Source organism: Neofelis nebulosa, chromosome X (assembly GCF_028018385.1).
Source record: "Neofelis nebulosa isolate mNeoNeb1 chromosome X, mNeoNeb1.pri, whole genome shotgun sequence".
NCBI lineage: Eukaryota > Metazoa > Chordata > Mammalia > Carnivora > Felidae > Neofelis > Neofelis nebulosa.
In genome coordinates this window covers 60,495,877-60,516,059 of record NC_080800.1, presented here as the reverse complement: position 1 = coordinate 60,516,059, position 20,183 = coordinate 60,495,877, and the positions used below count along the sequence as shown (strand labels likewise).

The 20,183-nt window shown below is 39.7% G+C and overlaps 1 protein-coding gene across 8 annotated transcripts in view; it reads left to right on the top strand.

The window, feature by feature from the left end:
- Positions 1-20,183, top strand: part of HDAC8 (histone deacetylase 8) — a 234,451-nt gene that overhangs the window by 169,729 nt on the left and 44,539 nt on the right. For 4 of the 8 annotated variants that reach the window (XM_058714053.1, XM_058714052.1, XM_058714055.1 and 1 more), the window contains one exon: positions 813-908. The exons of the other annotated variants lie outside the window; for them this stretch is intronic. In XM_058714053.1, coding sequence (XP_058570036.1) covers positions 813-908 — 96 coding nt within the window. The remainder of the gene's footprint in view (positions 1-812; positions 909-20,183) is intronic. 8 annotated transcript variants of the gene reach the window in all.

Genomic DNA, 20,183 nt, shown 5'->3' with positions numbered 1-20,183 from the left:
CAGTCAATTGATTTTTTTAATGAAACAGAATATAAAGGAATTGAGATTAAAAAAATAATTTCCCTTCTGGTGAGCAGGTTCACTCCAAGAATAGTGAAAGAGGTCTTAAGAAGTAGCTTTATAAAAGTTTAGAAACAATCTAAATGCTTACCAGCAGAGGATTTGTTAAACATAGTACCTTGTGGAAGGATCTGCAAGATAATATGGTTAAATGAAAAGAGCAAGTACAAAACACTGCACAGTATGTTACCGTACTGTGTTAAATTGTAGTTTTATGCTTATGTAAGCAGTCTACCTCTTGAAAGAGTCAGGAAAACTCTGCTAAGGGAACAGGGTGTCTAGGGCATGTCAGATTTATTTTTTTACTAAATATCCTTTTCTACCTTTGGAATTTCATATTGTATGCATCTATTATTTACTCAGATTTTTTAGTATATGTACTGCTGAAGCGAGCACTTACTCAGATTTTTTATTTTTTTTTTAAATTTTTTTTCAACGTTTTTTATTTATTTTTGGGACAGAGAGAGACAGAGCATGAACGGGGGAGGGGCACAGAGAGAGGGAAACACAGAATCGGAAACAGGCTCCAGGCTCCGAGCCATCAGCCCAGAGCCTGACGCGGGGCTCGAACTCACGGACCGCGAGATCGTGACCTGGCTGAAGTAGGACGCTTAACCGACTGCGCCACCCAGGCGCCCCTTACTCAGATTTTTTAAATAAGATACTTTTAAAGTAGCTTATGCTAGAATTTAATGGGCTTTTTACAGTTATTGTCAGTATCTCCTCAACTGCCTTTATTCTAACTTCCAAAGTTAAGGGAAGGAAGAGAGATGAGGGCATCTGGCTGGAGAGCCGGTACAACATCAGCTATGCTGCTGTCCCACCCCCAGTGCAAAGCTGATTCAAAGGTATTCAGACATAGGAGGATGGAAAGTGGTTCTAGAAGGGCATAACAGCCTCAGTAGAGGGGTGTGTGTGTGTGTGTGTGTGCCTGCAACTACAATTATGTGTAAAATGTAAGGGGGAGAATGGTAAGAGATGTGGCTAAAAAGGTGTGATAGGGCCAAGCTATGGAGCCAATGTTTTATGAGTCATGCTAAGGAGCTCAGACCCTCCAATCAAAGATGTAGTGTTACTAAAGCATTTACAGTAAGGGAGTGAGAAGACCCAACTTGAATTTTTTAATGTTTATTTTTTAATGTTTTAATGTTTATTTACTTATTTTGAGAAAGAGAGAGAGAGAGTGGGGGAGAGGCAGAGGGAGAGGAAGAGAGAGAATCCTAAGCAGGCTCCACACTCAGCATGGGGCCTGACTTGGAGCTCAGTCCCACAAACCATGAAATCATGACCTGAGCTGAAATCAAGAGTTGGACACTTAACTGACTGAGCCACCTAGGCGCCCCAATCCAATTTGTGTTTTTGAGATTTTACAAGGGCTGCTGCACAAAGGATGATTTTGAGAGATAGGAAGAACAGTTCAGAAGCTGGTAAGAGATGATAAAGCCCTGAATTTAAAGTGTGAGCTAGAATTTGAACTCAGGCCTGCCTGACTCCAAAGATCAAATGTTATTTCTCCATACAACACACTGCCTGAAGAAATGAACCATTGGGTTCGTTTGAATCAGCTTTCACCACACTAACACTGGAAGTACTACCAGTAGATATACATCTTCATTTACATTGAGATAAAAAGGAAAAGACGACCTCTTAATAAATCCTATGGGTTCCCCAAAGCAATTCCTTTCATAGTTTTTTTTTATGTTTGTTTATTTTTTTTTAATTTTTGTGGGTTTTTTTTTAACGTTTATTTATTTTTGAGACAGAGAGAGACAAAGCATGAACGGGGGAGGGTCAAGGAGAGGGAGACACAGAATCTGAAACAAGCTCCAGGCTCTGAGCTGTCAGCACAGAGCCCGACGCGGGGCTCGAACTCACAGACCGCGAGATCATGACCTGAGCCCAAGTCGGCCGCTTAACCGACTGAGCCACCCAGGCACCCCTATGTTTGTTTATTTTTCAGAGAGAGAGAGAGAGAGAGAGAGAGAGAGCAGAAACGGAGGCAGGTCAGAGAGAATGGGAGACAGAATCCAAAGCAGGCTCCAGGCTCTAAACTGTCAGCACAGAGCTGGACATGGAGCTCAAACCCACAAACTCTGAGATCATGACCTGAGCCGAAGTTGGCTGCTTAACTGACTGAGCCACCCAGGCACCCCAAAGCAATTCCTTTTAAAGAAAGAAACCTTAAAATACATGCTGTCACCTTTGTGGTTTGGTTATTCATTAAGTAAGTCTTGCTTACAACATCTTGGGGAAATAGGAAGTTTGCATTCTTCCTTGCTTTTTAAATATTTTGCTTTACTATTACTATAAATTATCTAGTATAGTTTACACTTCAGGTATTGAAAATTAAAGAGGGTATCATCCATGAATCCCCAATTTCAAAAAAAGTGGAATATGAATAACAGTAACATTATAATTAGCATATTATAACTTTTCATTATTCAAAGGGCAATTCATGAATAGAGTACCTCAGCATCCATGTTAAGAAAATTATTATCGGGGCGCCTGGTGGCTCAGTCGGTTAAGCATCTGACTTTGGCTCAGGTCATGATCTCACAGCTTGTGAGTTTGAGCCCTGCATCAGGCTCTGTGCTGACAGCTCAGAGCCTGGAGCCTGCTTCAAATTCTGTGTCTCCCTCCCTCTCTGCCCCTCCCCCTCTCATGCTCTGTCTCTCTCTGTCTCAAAAATAAATAAACACCAAAAATTTAAAAAAAAAAAAAAGAAAGAAAATTATTATCATAAGCTCCTAATAGAAAGGGCAGGGTTTGGGGCGCCTGGGTGGCGCAGTCGGTTAAGCGTCCGACTTCAGCCAGGTCACGATCTCGCGGTCCGTGAGTTCGAGCCCCGCGTCAGGCTCTGGGCTGATGGCTCGGAGCCTGGAGCCTGTTTCCGATTCTGTGTCTCCCTCTCTCTCTGCCCCTCCCCCGTTCATGCTCTGTCTCTCTCTGTCCCAAAAATAAATAAAAACCGTTGAAAAAAAAAAATTAAAAAAAAAAAAAAAAAAAAAGAAAGGGCAGGGTTTATTCGTGTTTTATCTATCCTCAATGCCCAGTATGTAGCAGACTTTCAATGAATGATTGAATGGCTGGATGGATGAGTGAATGGTAGAAGACTATAGCAATAGATTCTTCTGAGCCTATAACTTTCCTAGTACCAGTTTTGCATGCCTTTCTTTTGCTTTTTTCTCCTATAAGTAAAATACAAAATAGCAAAGCTGATTCTCTCCTAAATTGATATTTAGAAGCTTTTGGCAGGGAGCAGGGAAGGGAACATTGAATGACCCTTAATTTTTTGGAAACAGTTTTATCAATATATAATTCTCATACCATAAAAATCTCCCATTTGAAGTGTGCAACTCAGGTATTTAGTATATTCACAAAGTTGTGCAATCATTGCCACTAATTCCAGAACATTTTCATCCCCCTCTAGAAGAAAGCCCATACCCAGTAGCAGTCAGTCTCCATTCCTCTCCCCCTTCAACCCTGGTGACAACTAATCTATTTTCTATTTCTGTAGATTTGCCTGTTCTGGATATTTCATATGAATGGAATTCTACAGTATGTGGTCTTTTATCACTGGCTTCTTTCACTTAGCGTAATGTTTTCAATGGTCATCACATTGCAGCATATATCAGTATTTTTTTTTTGCTTTTTATTACCATATAGGAGCTTTCTGAGCCAGTAATTTGTGGTTTAAGTCATCGCAGTATTTCCTACATTTTGGACAACTAAAGGAATTCATCTGAAACTGAAAGGAAGCCAGCATGAATACAACCCAGGATGAATGAGATTACAGCCATCCTCATCTTTGGCAGTGGCAAAATTATGCTGAGCCAAAGATCTGTCTTAATAGGATGGCAGGCCCAAGTTATGTGTTGTGACCTCCTGCTGGCAGTGGTCTAGTCTGAGAAGGGCTCATGGGTGCTGGTACAACGGGATGAGGCAAGTGCCTCATAGCTTATATTTCTGGCTTGGGCAGAGCTTGGGTGCAATTCCTCATCTTCAGACATCTGAGAAAAGTATGTCGGGGATCTCCTGGTTCCATTTGTTCTGTTTGCCAGTGGGCAGGGTACACTGCACTGTGCAGACAGGTTGGACAGTTTATTGTAGGCTGACGAAAGCAGATTAAAAAACCATCAGCTTGGTGGGAAACTAGCTCAGAGTCCAATCCAAATTTCAGATGAAATATTTACACAGCCAGGAGATAAACCAAGGGAAACAGTGTGCCCTTTGTGTGTGCTTCTGAGTGTGCAGGCACACACAGAGCTGCTGACCATTTGTCAACTTCCAAGATTTATTCTGCTGCTTCTGGCAAAGGACAACCTAATGATTTAATAGCTTGTCAACACCTACACAGAGAAACAAGGACTAGCACTTCCTCATTTCTTATTTTCTTTGCTTTAAATAGGAATTCCTATTGTAAGTCACTGGAACCTGGAAATCAGACTGTCAGGTTCTCTTGACTTGGGTGCACAGTTCCTGAATCTGAGCATGATGAATGTTATAACTTTCCTGTTATACAAACACAGGGTTTCTACCCTTTCAGAAGAACCCCATTGAGTTCATGTCCTAAAGCCTGAGTGTTTGCTTCAGACCATTACTGTGAGCCAATTTCAAATGGAGTGAAACTGTTTTGTTTCTGTCCCATGAACCTCTTGAGTTGAATGCCTGCTTGAGCAACCCAGTGCCTAGTTGCCACATTTACATTTGAGATGGAGAAGTTATTGAGAGGATTTAGTGGGGAGGAAGACTGGACTTCTTGTGTAGAGTATTATTCTTCAGGCATCCTTTGGCAGTTGTAGGTTCCCTGAAAGCAGGAAGCATGTCCTTTTCCGTATAGCAAATCCCACAGTGCCTAGACACTGTAGTGTCTGGCACACAGTCACTTTACCTGACTGATTTTCAGACAATTCAACTATGATCTAGTGAACAGAATGACAAGTTAACCAGAGAGTTATATTTTATATTAGAAGAATACCTTAGGTACACTGGGCCTTTATCCCGAAGAAAGGTAAAATAGCAAAGTGGTATAGAGCTTTACTTCTCAAACTTCAATATGCATATGAATTACCTAGGGCCTGTTAAATTCAAATTCTGATTCAGTAAATCCAGGGTGGAACTAGAGATTGTGCCTTTCTTGTAAACTTCCAGGTGATACAATGTTGCTGGTCCAGGAACTACACTTTGAATAGCAAGGATCTAGAACTATGTTGCTCAATATGATAACCACTAGCACATGGAATGTGGCCGGTCCAAGTTGAGATGTGCTATAAGTGTAAAATAGACATCGGATTTCAAAGACTTAATTAAAACATGTAAAATATCCCATTCATGGTTTTATATTGGTTATATGTTAACATGATAATATTTTGAATATAGTGGGTTAAAAATATATTCTTAAAATTAAATTCACCTGCTTCTCTTTACTTTTTAATGTGGCTACTCAAAATATTTTCAATCACATATATGGCTCACATTATATTTCTACTAATCGGCACTAGTCTAGAGTAGGTGTTGAAAACTTAAGTGAAGGAACAAATACAAAATATTTTGGACTTTTTAGGCCATAAGGCCCCTGTCCTACTTTTTACCTCTACCGTTGTGAGCACAAAAGCAGCCACAAACAATACATAAATAAATAAGTGTGGCTGGATTACAATAAAACTTTATTTACAAAAACAGGTAGAGGTGGTAGCCATGAAAACCAACAGCCCACAATAATGGTGAAAACCAGAGAGGCCTAGCAGCCACCAGAGGGAGCTGAACAGTGTTGGAGCTCCTTCAAAGCCTCATTCCCAGAGAATTATTATTTGACCTGTCTGGTTGTTCCCTAGAAGACACCCCTTGCAAGACTTTTTTCATTAGACCTGACTCAAGAGCTTATTTGGTGTGAAAAACTTTTTCCCTGGGGCATTTGTCAAAAACAATTAGATGCAAATGATTAATTAACTGCATAGCTGTATGAGACAGTAGATAACAGTTTGGGAAAACATTAGGCTAATCAAAAGGCTTAGAAAAAGCTAGGGAACGAGATATCCATAGGGACTTTGAAAGACTACACCATATTCCTGGGAATCTAGGGGGGCACATGCATGCACAGAACTGTGTGTATGCTAGGGATGTGTGCGCGCTCAGAAAAGACCTGAGAAAGGCCTCTGGCTGACCTTCAAGCTCTGCACAAGTGAAGTGCTAAGACAGAGTGATGCACTGTCTGGCTGAATGTTGAGGGTGTGCCTCCAACATGCACACAGAACCTCTTGGCAAAGACTGGGAGACTTGCAGGCATTTCAGAACATCTCTGTCCAACCATTGGCTGAATATTAAGTTAAGCAAGTAGAGATTTCAGTGGCCACACATTACAAAGAATACAAACTTTATAGAATTAATTTGGAAAAGTCATTAAACAAATAAATACCACCAGCAACAACCACAAGCCCTGGGCAAGGAGAGAATCTGATTTCCAGAGTTAAATGTCTACTTTTCAACAAAATTTAAAAGATACATAAATAAATAAGAAAGTATGGTCAATACACTGGATAACATTACTCAACATAAACTGGACCCAAGAATGTCTACATGTTGGACTTACTAGACAAGGACTTTAAATCAGCTATTTTATTTTTTTTTAACATTTATTTTTTTTGAGACATAGAGAGACAGAGCATGAATGGGGGAGAGTCAGGGAGAGAGAGAGAGACACAGAATCTGAAACAGGCTCCAGGTTCTGAGCCGTCAGCACAGAGCCCGACGCTGGGCCTGAATTCATGAACCGCGATATCATGACCTGAGCCGAAGTCGGACACCCAACCGACTGAGCCACCCAGGCGCCCCAATCAGCTATTTTAAATATGTACAAAAAATTAGAGAACAATATGAGAACAGTTTCTCACCAAAGAATATCAATAGACAAAAATTATAAAATAAAACACAAATACAAATACAAATTCTGAAGTTGAAAAGTACAATAATTGAAATGAAAAGTTCACTAGAATTGCTCAGCAGATTTGAGTAAGCAGAAGACAGAATCAGTAAATTTGAAATCAGGTCAATTGATATTATCCAGTCTGAGGAGCTGAAAATAAAAATAATAAATAAAAATGAACAGAACTTCAGAGACTGGTTTGGCACTATCAAGTGTACTAACATATAAATAATAGGAATCCCAGAAGGAAAGGAGAAATATTTGAAGAAATAATGGCCCAAAACTTCCAAAGATGTTAATCGATGCACCCAAGAAGCTCAACAAATATGAAGTAGGCTAAGCTCAGAGTATCCGCTCTGAAACACATCATAAACTGCCAAAAGACAAAGAGAGAACTTGAAAGCAGCAAAAGAAAACTCATCATGTACAAGGAGTCCTCAATATGATTAACAGCTAACTTCTGATGAAAAATCACGGAGGCCAGATATTCAAAGTGCTAAAAGAAAAAAAAACAACACCATCAACAAGAATTCTATATCTGACAAAACTATTCATCACAAATGAAGGGGAGGGGCACCTGGGTGGCTCAGTTGGTTAAGCATCCAGCTCTTGATTTCAGTTCAGGTCATGATCTCGTGGTTCACAGGATCAAGCTCCACATCAGGCTCTGCACTGATGACAGTGTGGAGCCTGCTTGGGATTCGCCCTACCTCTCTCTCTCTGCCCCTCCCCTGCTTGTGCTCTGTCTCTCTAAAAATAAATGAATAAACATTTAAAAATTTTAAATGAAGGGGAAATTAAGACATTCCACAGATAAACACTGAGAGACTTTAGTGCTACACAAAATACCAAATCTGCCCTATAAGAAATATTAACAGGAATCCTGAAGGCTGAAATGAAAAGACACCAGACAGTAATTTGAATCTATATGGAAAATAAAGACCACCAGTAAAAATCACCACATAGGTAAATATAAAAGTACAATGTATTTTTATTTGTAACTTTTTCTCTTATATGATTTTAAAAGCAGCTGTGTATAGCAATAATTATAAATCTGCTTTTAATGAGTACACAATGTATAAAGATGTCATTTATATGATAATAATAGCATAAAGGAGCAGTGTGGGAATGGAATGATATAATAGCAAAGTATTTATATAATACTGAAATTAAGTTGGTATTAAATCAAACTAGATTATTAAAAGTTAGGATGTTAATTGTAATCCCCAGGTCAAACACTAAGAAAAAACAGCACACACACACACACACACACACACACTTATATATAATACATTTAATCTATTTAAAATAACAACAGGGAAATTAAAATGGCACACTAGAAGATATGTATTTAATTTTAAAAAGAAGACAGTAATGGAAGAATAGAGAAACAAAAAAGCATAAAATGTAGAAAACAAATAGCAATGGCATGAATAAACCATGCCTTAGCAGTAACTGCATTAAATGTAAGTGAATTAACCAGTTCAATGAAGTCAGAGATTGGCAAGATGGATTTATAAAACATTATCTAACTATATATTGTTGATAAGAGAAACACATCAAAGTTACACACAGGTTGAAAGTAAGAAGATGGTCAAAGATACATCATGCACACAATAACTAAAGACAGCTGAGTGGCCATACTAATATTAGACTAAATGGATTATAAAACAAAAATTGTTACTAAAGACAATGAAGGACATTTTATGATGGCAAAAGTCTCAGGCATCAGGAAAATGTAAAAATTATATATATATATATATATATATATATATATATATGCCCCTAATAGCAGAGCCCCAAAATAATGAAGTAAAAACTGAAGGATTAAAGGAAGCAACAAATGATTCAGCAATAATAGTTGAAGACATCAATACTCCATTTTCAACTAGACAAAACAACTAGAAACAACTAAAGAAAGGATCAACAAGGAAATCAAATACTTGAACAACACTAAACCAACTGGACCTAACAGGCACATATAGAACACATCACCCAACAACAGCAGAATACAGAAGTGCACATGGAACATTTTCCAGGACAGAACATATGTTAGACCACAAAATAAGTCTCAATAAATTTAAAAGGATTGAAATCATACAAAGTACTTTGGAATGAAATTAGATGGAAAGGAATGAAATTAGAAATCAATAAAAGGAGGCACCTCGGTGGCTCAATCGGTTAAGCATTGGACTCTTGATTTCAGCTCAAGTCACAATCTCGCGGTTCATGAGTTCAAGCTTCATATCTAACCGTGCAGAACCTGTGTGAGATTCTCTCTCTCTTTCTCTCTCTGTCCATGCCCTGCTCTCTTCCTCTACCTCTCTCTTTCTCAAAAATAAATAATCATTTTTTAAAAAAAGAAATCAATAGGGGCACCTGGGTGGCTCAGTCGGTTGAGCGTCCACCTTTAGCTCAGGTCACGATCTCACAGTTCATGGGTTCAAGCCCCACGTCGGACTCTGTGCTCACAGCTGGGAGCCTGGAGCCTGCTTCAGATTCTGTGCCTCCCTCTCTCTCTGCCCCTCCCCTGCTCACATTCTGTCTCTCAAAAATAAATAAAACATAAAAATAACAAATAAACTGAAAGTAGATTCTTTGAAAAGTTCAACAAAATTGACAAATATTTGGTAGACTGACCAAGAAAAAATAGAGAAGACTCAAATTATTTTTTTAAACGTTTATTTATTTTTGAGACAGAGAGAGACAGAGCATGAACGGGGGAGGGCCAGAGAGAGAGGGAGACACAGAATCCGAAACAGGCTCCAGGCTCCGAGCTGTCAGCACAGAGCCCGACGCGGGGCTCGAACTCACAGACCGTGAGATCATGACCTGAGTCGAAGTCAGATGCTTAACCGACTGAGCCACCCAGGCGCCCCGAGAAGACTCAAATTATTAAAATCAGAAATGAGCATGGGGACTACAAAACTTGCAGAAATAAAAAGGAGGATGAGAGAATACTATGAACAACTGTACGACAACAAATTATATAACCTAGATGTAATGGACATATTCCTAGAAAGTCACATACCACAGAAACTAACTCAAGAAAAAAATAGGAAACCTGAATAGACCTATAACAAATAAAAGAGATTTTTTAATCACACAAAGAAAACTCCAGGTACATATGGTTTTACTGGTTAATTTTACAAAGGATTTAAGGACTTAGCACCAATCCTTCATTTAAAAAAAATGGAAGAGGAGGTAACACTTCCCAATGCATTCTATGAGGCCAGTATCACCCTGATACCAAATTAACAAAAATACCACAAGGAAAGAAAACTACAGAACAATATCTCTTATGAATATAGACATAAAAACCCTCAACAAAATACTAACAAACCAAATCCAGCAACATATAAAAAGGATCATATATCACAACCAATTATAATTTATTCCAGAAATGCAAAGTTGTTGTCACATCTGAAAATTAAATAATGAAATATAACATATCTATAGAATAAATCTTTTAAAAATCTGTGATAACCTCAGTGGACACACACAAAAATCATTTGACAAAATCTTAGACCCTTTCATCATAAAAAAACACTCAAATTAGAAATAAAAAGGAACTTCTTCAACCTGATAAAAGGTATCTTAAAAATCTACATCTAATATCATACTTAACGGTGAAAGATGGAAAACTTTCCTCCTAAGATCAGGAACAAGACAAGGATGTCCACTCTTGCTACTTCTATTCAATGTTCTAGAGGTTATAGTCAGGGCAATTGGGGAAAAAGAAATAAAAGGCATCCATATGTGAAAGAAAAAAGTAAAGCTGCTGATATTTGCAGATTATATTATTTTTTATATAGAAAATCCTAAGGTATCCACACAAAAAAAAATTTATTGGAGCCAAAAATGCATCCCAAAATCCAGAACACTGACAACACCAAATGCTAGAGAGGGTGTGGAGCAACAGGAAATTTCATTCATTGCTGGTGGGAATGTAAAACGGTACAGCCACTTTGGAAGACAGTTTGACAGCTTCTTACAAAACTCCTTGGCATTTACCAAAAGGAATTGAAAACTTATGTCCACACAGAAACCTGTGCACAGATGTCTAGAGCAGTTTTATTCATAATTGCCAAAACTCAGAAGCAACCAAGATGTCTTTCAGTAGATGAATGGATAAAAAAACTGTGGTACATCCAGACAATGGAATAGTATTCAGTACAAAAAGAAATGAGCTATCAAATCATGAAAAGACTTGGAGGAACCTTAAATGTATATTACCAAGTGAAAGAAGCAGTCTAAAATGGCTACATACTGTATGATTCCAACTATATGACATTCTGGAAAAGGAAAAACTATGGAGACCATAAAAACATCAGGAGTTGAGGATGGGGGGAGAAATGAATAGGCAGAGCACAGAGGATTTTTAGGGCAGTGAAAATACTCTGTATGATACTATAATGATGAATATATGTCATGTTACACTTGTCCAAACCTATAGAATGTGAACCCTACAGTAAACTATGGACACTAGGTGATAACAATGTAGTTCTTATCAGTTATAACATATGTACAACTCTGTTAGGGGATGATGACAATGAGGGAAGCTGTGTATGTGTGGAGGCAAAGGGTACATGGGAAATCTCTGTACCTTCCTCTCACTTTTGCTGTGAAACTAAAACTGCTCTTAAAAATTATGTGTTTTTTGGGGCGCCTGGGTGGCTCAGTCAGTTGAGCGTCCAACTTCAGCTCAGGTCATGATCTCGTGGTTTGTGAGTTCAATCCCCACGTCAGGCTCTGCACTGACAGCGCAGAGCCTGGAGCCTGCTTCAGTCTGTGTCCCCCTCTCTCCACCCCACCCCTGCTTGTGCTCTCTCTCTGTCTTTCAAAAATGAATAAACATTAAAAATTTTTTTAATTGTGTGTTTTTTAAAAAATAAGTTCAGATGGGGCACCTGGGCTCAGTTGGTTAAGCTTCTGGCTCTTGATTTCTGCTCAGGTCATGATTTCACGGTTCATAGTTTCGAGCCCTGCATCAGGCTCTGCACTGTCAGAGGAATTCTGTCTTCCTTTCTCTCTGCCCCTCCTGCACTTGTTCTCTCTCTCTCTCTCAAAACAAACATTTTAAAAACACATTATAAAAATGAGTCCAGTTGGGGCGCCTGGGTGACTCAGTCGTTTGAGCGGCCGACTTCGGCTCAGGTCAAGATCTCGCGGTCTGTGAATTCGAGCCCCGCCTCGGGCCCTGTGCTGACAGCTCGGAGCCTGGAGCCTGTTTTGGATTCTGTGTCTCCCTCTCTCTGACCCTCCCCCATTCATGCTCTGTCTCTCTCTGTCTCAAAAATAAATAAACGTTAAAAAAAAGTTTTTTTTAAAAAATGAGTCCAGCAAATTTACTGGATAAAAGATCAATGTACAAAAATCAATTGTATCTTCATAGATTAGCAATGAACCATCCAAAAATGGAATTAAGAAAACAATTCCTGGGGCACCTGGGTGGCTCAGTCGGTTAAGCATCTGACTCTTCATTTAGCTCATGTCACAATCTCGTGATTTGTGAGTTCAAGCCCCACATCAGGCTCTGTGCTGACAGCACAGAGCCTGCTTGAGATTCTCTGTCTCCTTCTCTCTCTCTCTCTGCCCCTTCCCTGCTTGCTCTCTAGCTCTCTCAAATAAATAAATAAATAAATAAGCAAACTGAAAAAAATAAAACAATTCATATTCCAATAGCATCAAAAAGAATGAAATACTTATAAATAAATCAAACAGAAGAAGTGCAAGACTTGTACACTGAAAACTACAGGACGCCGTTGTATGGAAAGATATCTTGTGTTTATGGACTGGAAGACTTAATATTCTTAAGATAGCAATGCACCTGAATTGATCTACCAATTCAACATAATCCCTATCAAAATCCCAGGTAGTTTCTTTTTTTAGAAACTAACAAACTGATCCTAAAATTCATATGGAAATGCAAGAAACCCAGAATATCTAAAACAATCCTAATAAAAAATAAGAACAAAGTTGGAGGGTTGATTTTCAAAACTTGCAATAGTCAAGACAGTGGTGCTGGCCTACAGAGAGACATATAGATTAATGGAGTAGAAATGTGTGTCCCAAAATAAACCCATACACCTATGGCCAATTGATTTTTGACACGAGTATCAAGACAATTCAATGAGAAAAGATTAGTCTTTACAACAAATGCTGCTGGGGCAACTGAATATCCACATGCAAAAGAATGAAGTTGGACCCTTGCCTCACATCATATTCAAAAAATTAAGTCAAGATGGGATAAAGACCTAAATGTGAAAGCCAGAACTATAATACTCTTAGAAGAAATGTAGGTGTAAATCTTTATAACCTTGAATTCATTTCTTCAATATGACACCAAATGCCCAAGCTACCAAAGAAAAAAAAAACAGATAAATTGTACTCTTACCACAAGAAAAAAATAGATATATTGGACTTCATCAAAATTAAATAATTCTGTGCTTCTAAGAACATTATCAAGAAAGTGAAAAAATAACCCACCGGAGGAGAGAAAATACTTGAAAATCATATATCTGATAAGACTTGTATCCAGAATACATTTTAAAAACTCTTACAACTCAATACTCAAAAAACAAAGTAACCCAAATTAAAAATGGGTGAAAGTATGTGAATCAACATTTTTGCAAAGAAGACATACAAATGGCCAATAAACAAATGAGGAAATGTTCGACATCACGAGTCACTAAAGAAATGCAAATCTTGGGGAGGGGAAGGGAAAAAAAAAAAAAAAGAGGTTAGAGTGGGAGAGAGCCAAAGCATAAGAGACTGTTAAAAACTGAGAACAAACTGAGGGTTGATGGGGGGTGGGAGGGAGGGCAGGGTGGGTGATGGGTATTGAGGAGGGCACCTTTTGGGATGAGCACTGGGTGTTGTATGGAAACCAATTTGACAGTAAATTTCATATATTAAAAAATAAAAAAATAAAAAAAAAAAAAAGAATGACAAAAAAAAATAAAATAAAAAAATAAAAATAAAAAAAAAAAAAAAGAAATGCAAATCAGAACTACTATGAGATGCCACTTTCACTAGGATAACTATAAGCAAAAAGACAATAGCAAGTGTTAGCAAGGATGTGGAGAAATTGGAACCCTCATTTGTTACTGGTGGGAATGTAAAATGGTGTAGCCTCTTTGGAAAACAGCCTGGCAGTTCTTCAAAAAGTTAAAGTTACCAAATGACCCAGAAATTTTACTTTTAGAGGTGTAACCATGTATGTTTATACAAAAACTTATACATAAAATATAATAGCAGCATTATTTGTAATAGCCAAAAAGTAGAAAGAGCCCCAATGTTCATCAACTGATGAATGGATGAATAAAATGTGGTATATCTAAACCATGGAATATTATTCAGCCATAAAAAGGAACAAAGTACTGACACATGCTACAACATGGATGAATCCTGAAAACATCATGTTAAGTGAAAGAAGCCAGATACAAAAGACTACATATTATATGATTCCATTTATTTTGTATTTAAGTAGGCTCCACACCCAGTGCAGAGTCCAAAGCAGGGCTCAAACTCATGACCCTGAGATCAAGACCTGAGCTGAGATCAAGAGTCAGACACCTAACCGACTGAGCCACCTAGGGTGCCCCTATATGATTCCATTTATATTAAATGGCCAGAACAGATAAATGCATACAGACAGATTAGTGGTTGCTAGGGACTAGGGAAAGGAGAAATGAATGCTTAATGGGTATGGAAATTTTTTCAGGAGTGATGAAAACATTCTACAATTAGTAGTGATGGTTGCACAATGTTGTAAATAGACTACTTGTGAATATCTGAAATGTGTATTCTAAAAAGGTGAATTATAGCCTCAAGGTGAATTATAGCCTACAGATTTTGGCTGTAGTCCATCATTTACCAATCCCTGGTCTAAGGCAATGGTTTTTAGTCATACAGATCAGAGATAGAATCCTAATATTCAACCATGAGCTCTGTGATCTTGGACAAGTTACTTAACAGCTTTAAGCCTCACTTTTCTTCTTTCTATAATGCAGATATGTACAGGACCTCCCTTACATTGTGAGGATAAGGTTAGATCAAATATAAACTCCATGATAGCATTCTTTCCCTAGGGCCTAGCACTGGCTTGTGGTGAAATAATCATTTAGCACAGTCACTGGCTCACAGCCATCAATAATAATAGCAAACCCTTATACACCTCTTACTGTATGCCAGGTACTATTCTAAGTGCTTTGCAGAACTTTATCTCATTTTAATACATAGTGTTGTCATCATCTCCATTTTCCAGATAAGAAAACTGAGGCACAGGTAGTGTAAGTAACCTGCCCCAAACCACACAGCTATCAAATGGTAAAGCCAAAATTAAAACCCAGGTGGTCGGGCTCCACAATCCCTGCAAGGAATCCCTGCACAATCTCTGCATCATCATCATCATCATCATCATCATCATCATCGAGTTCAATACATATCCAAGTATACTGATTCCACTTCTCCCTATGGTGTCTGAGCACACACTAGCACCTCTCCTTCCCCAGCATTTGATTTAAGGTAAAGATGCTTCCCAAGTCTCCGATGTTCTGCTATGGAGCATATTCATTCTTTTATCCATCCATCCATTCAATTATTCATTAAGCATGTAATGATCCCTACTGTGTTCTAAGCCCTGTGCTATATAGATATAAAAAGACATACTCTCTATCCTCAAAGATCTCAAAGTCTAGTCAGGAAGAGAATTATAATCCAGATGGAAAGTACTGCAGTAGTATTCATGCAAGGGTAATGTGGAAGTAGAGAAGACACAGAGGATAACGTGGATATGGGAAGGAAGGACCTCTGAAAGATTCCTGAAGGAATTGGTACCTAGAGAAGAATGTGGATTAACCAGGTGTAGGAGGGGACAGTTAAGTCCAAAATGAGGATAAAGTATATATACACTCTGAAGGGCCCAGGAGCTCTTGGTGAAACCCAGGGATGGGGTCCAACATGACTAAAAGTCAGGCTGCAGGGAAACCTGAAAAAGCTTACAAGGGCCTAAGTAACATGCGAGTTTGGTCCTGAGCAGCTACCCTACCCAGCATTCCCGATCCAACTTACTCTACATTATTTTTCTTTGAAACATTTATCACCATCTGACATATATCCTTGTTGCTGATTTACTGTCTGTCTCTTCCCACTGGAATGTGAGCTCCCTGAGGTCAAGGGCTTTGGGTCAAGGTCAAGGGATCACTGCTCTATCTCCTTTGCCTATCATATGCACACATTTGTATTGTCTGGCTATAGTAGGCACCCAATAAACATTATTAAATAAATGAATGAGTGAAATAAAATAAATAAACTAATGTCCTAGGAGCTGAAGAGAAGACAAAGAGCACTAAGATACAGGCCCAACTCCCAGGAGCTTACAGACAAGTTACAGGACCTAACACACAGACATGAACACCTATTACACTGTATCCCCTCTTCTTTCACTTCCTGCCTTCTCTCCCAGAACTGTCAGACTGTCCTCTAACCAATCAAATTCTCTATTCCCTTGCACATATTTCTCCACCCCTTCCAGAACTTCATACTCCCTGACAGTGGCCCATGTTACAACAGATCTGCCTGCTCTCCTGGCTCTGCCTGTCCAAAATCTCATTCCTTTTTTTTTTTTTCTAGTTTTTTTTTATCTTTTTTTTGGGGGGGGGGGACAGAAAGAGACAGAGCATGAACGGGGGAGGGGCAGAGAGAGAGGGAGACACAGAATCGGAAACAGGCTCCAGGCTCCGAGCCATCAGCCCAGAGCCTGACGCGGGGCTCTAACTCACGGACCGCGAGATCGTGACCTGGCTGAAGTCGGACGCTTAACCGACTGCGCCACCCAGGCGCCCCCCAAAATCTCATTCCTGATAGTTGCCTGCACCTGCTGTATCTGCTGTGTGTTGTTAGCATGATCAAACTAATTTTCACTAATGCATGAATCCTTGCCAGAGCAGTCTAGAGTATACTACTTTTTTTTTTAACATTTTGTTATGGGAACATTCAAACATATACACAGCAGAGAGAAGAGTATAATGAACCCCCACCCCGTACCTATCACCCAGCTTCAACAATTATCAACGTTCTGCCATTCTTATTTCTTCTATTCCCGCACTTTTTCTTGAAGTATTTTAAAGCAAATCCCTGGTACCATACTATTCCACAATTGCTGACCTGTAAATATTTCAATATGTTTCTCCAACAGATGAGAACCTTTTCTTAACATAACTATAATGCCAATATCAAACTCAACAAAATTAGTAATTCCTTAATATCATCTGATACCAGTCACTGTTGAATTTCACCCAGTTGTCTCAAAAATACTTTCTGCATGGATTTGTTCAAATAAGCATCCATACATGGTCCATACATTAGGCATATACTTTTTAGGTTTAAGGCCACTTGGGAGAATTTCAGGCCTCATAGAAAAGTGAGGACTAATCTGAGCATCCCAGATTTCCTAACACTAGGAGCTTCAGGATGGCCTATCCCTGGCTAGAGGAAGGGACTAGCCATCTAAAGCCCTCATCAGATCTTTGTTCCCCAATAAGGGGTATAAGGACTGTAACCTCAGAGTGGGATGGGGAAGGGAGAAAAAGGTGAATCAGAGAAATGCCTTGCAACTAGCTTTCTTCTCTCTTGTCCAGACACCCCCACTCCCCACCCCCATCCTGACTGACCTCAGAAATATTTGGTTCAGCTGTGTAAAAGGAATCATAATTATAGTCATTCCTGGAAGCTGCTTACCATTATGCCTAATTACAATAACAGCACAATAATCATTATGTGTATCATTAAAGATGTGTCACATTGACTTTATCATTAGTTTTATTTGATTTCCATACAAAGCTGCTCCAGTACACATAGCCGTCAGAGCTTGTTGCTCCTGGTCCCTACCAGGGAGCAGGAGACCAGCTGTCGTCAAGCCAGCAGCTGAACATCTCATCCAGTTCCATCCTGTCCCCTCCTATCCCATCCCCTCTCCTCCCATCCCATCCTTTCCTCTTCTGTGTGCACTGGTTCCGCTGCAGCCTGGGCCAGAGGTGCTCATCTGTCCTTCCTCTTTCCTCTCCATGGTCTGCACATCTGGGCTTGAAGCAGAATGATTCACACTTACAAACAGAAACAACCAAAACAACAAAACTCTTTAGGCTCTGCCAGCATCAGCTGCTGCTTTCCCTGTCCACAAGGCTCTCAGTCAAGCTTCTTATTGACTCAATGCGTGCAACATCTTCATTATTCTCCCCATTTTGGGGGATAATGAATGTGAGATAAGCTGATATGTCCAAAGTCATCGAGCTCACCATTAGCAGAACTAGAAGAACCAGAGGCTATGGCTACTGAGCCGGAGCTTCTGTGGAAGCCAAGGCCAGGTCAGCCTCTGTCCGATAGGCATTCCTCTCTGTGCTGATGGGTGAGTTTTCAATTCTTCAAATGTATGAAATGATGCTGCTAGGCAACTTCCTGAGAAGGAAGCACATAAGAGTGGAGGGCTGCGGGTGGAGAGCAGCACTTTTCTAGCTCACATTTACAGGCTGTGGGAACCAAGCTGATAGCCTGTACCAGGAGGCCTCCCAGGCACTGGTACATTGTCAGGCTGTCCCTGCCAGCAGGTTTCTTGCTGCTTGCCAACACCAAGGCAATCGCTAATCAGGTAAACCAGTATGAAAGAAGCATGTATACCATATCAAATCATTGCCTAATGAGCATTCCTGTGGGGTCCTGTGCAGATCCAGTAAATGAATTCAGTGCATGTATGCTCAAATGCTCATTTGTTCAGCCAGCCTTGAATGAGAGCCATCTTTGTGCCCTGCTCTGTGCTAAGTAAAGCTACTATGTGCTTCTTGCTCCTGAGAGCCGCACTCACAGCCTTAATGTAGAAGAATGACACATAAACAAATATGCCGGAGTGGGCCAGGGGGCTGTAAAAGGCCTTGTGGAGGCACAAAGGAGGGAATAAGGAACTTCACCTTTGGGAAGTCAGCAAAGACTTCAAAGATGTTACATTTGAGCTGGGTCTCGAAACATGAGTAGAAATGGTCTAGGCTGAGAAGGGAGGGCCAGGCAGTGTCTACAAAAAGAACAGTAAACAGAAAGACAGGGAGGTGCGACAGAGCATGAAGGAACCCAGGACCCTTGCAGATGTAAGGTAAATGACTTTCCATTAATGTATCTCGAGGGCTTAACAATTTAAAGTCAAACTTCCAGGTGGACCATCACTCTAGTTTACTGATTTGCCATGACCTTTGCTTCCCTGCCCCACTTTTGTGGCAGACTTTTGGCTTTTTTACAGTTCCTTTGCATTTAACTTAAAAGCTGGTGCTGAAATATGCCATTTCAGTTTGTTCATTTTAAAGTTTGTGCCAATCACATTGGCCTGCTGAATAGTTTAACTATATGTTCTAGGTTTCTCAGAGAGCAAAAGGGGGCCGTTTTTCCCTACAGTGAAACCCAAGGAAGCAGGGCCTGCTGTGGGGAGGGATGGCAAAAAATCTCTGAGGACACCTGGACTCCATGTGCTAGGCCTTTGCTGCCCCATTTCTGTTCTTCAACAAAATGGTCTGTTTGTTTCGCTGCTGACTGCCATCTTCATTAGAGGGAGATTAAAACACTGTTGGTTTGGGGCACCTGGCTGGCTCAGTTGAAGAGTGTGTGACTCTTGGTCTTGGGGTTGTGGGTTCAAGCCCCACGTTGGGTGTAGAGATTACTAAAAATAAATAAACTTTAAAAAACACCATTAGTCTGAGTATGGCAAGGTAATGAATTGTCCTTGTGTGAACTCTTAAATAAACTCTTAGGGGACAAGCCAGAGTATATCTTTACTAATCTGCTGAAGAGCATTAGCCACATCTAGACCATTGAAGGGACCCAACAACCACAAGTTAGAGTTTTTGTAATAAAAGTGAAACCCCCTCCATTTGTCTAGCCTCTAGAACTTTTCACAAAATTTCTTCTATTGCTCCTCATAAACAACCCTTTAAAGTTGGTAGACTGGAGATTTATGTCCCCATTTTACCAATGTGGAGACTGAGCCTTGAGGGGTTAAGTGATTCCAAGTGTTTCCAATCTTATTGGAAACCAAGCCTCCAATAACAGTGCTGGGACCTTTCCTACTGCCCAGAGTTAACTACTGCTGAGACAGCCTTTCCCCCACAATGGGGTAGATGTGAGTAGAGGCAGCTTACTCATTCACAGGACAGCTAGA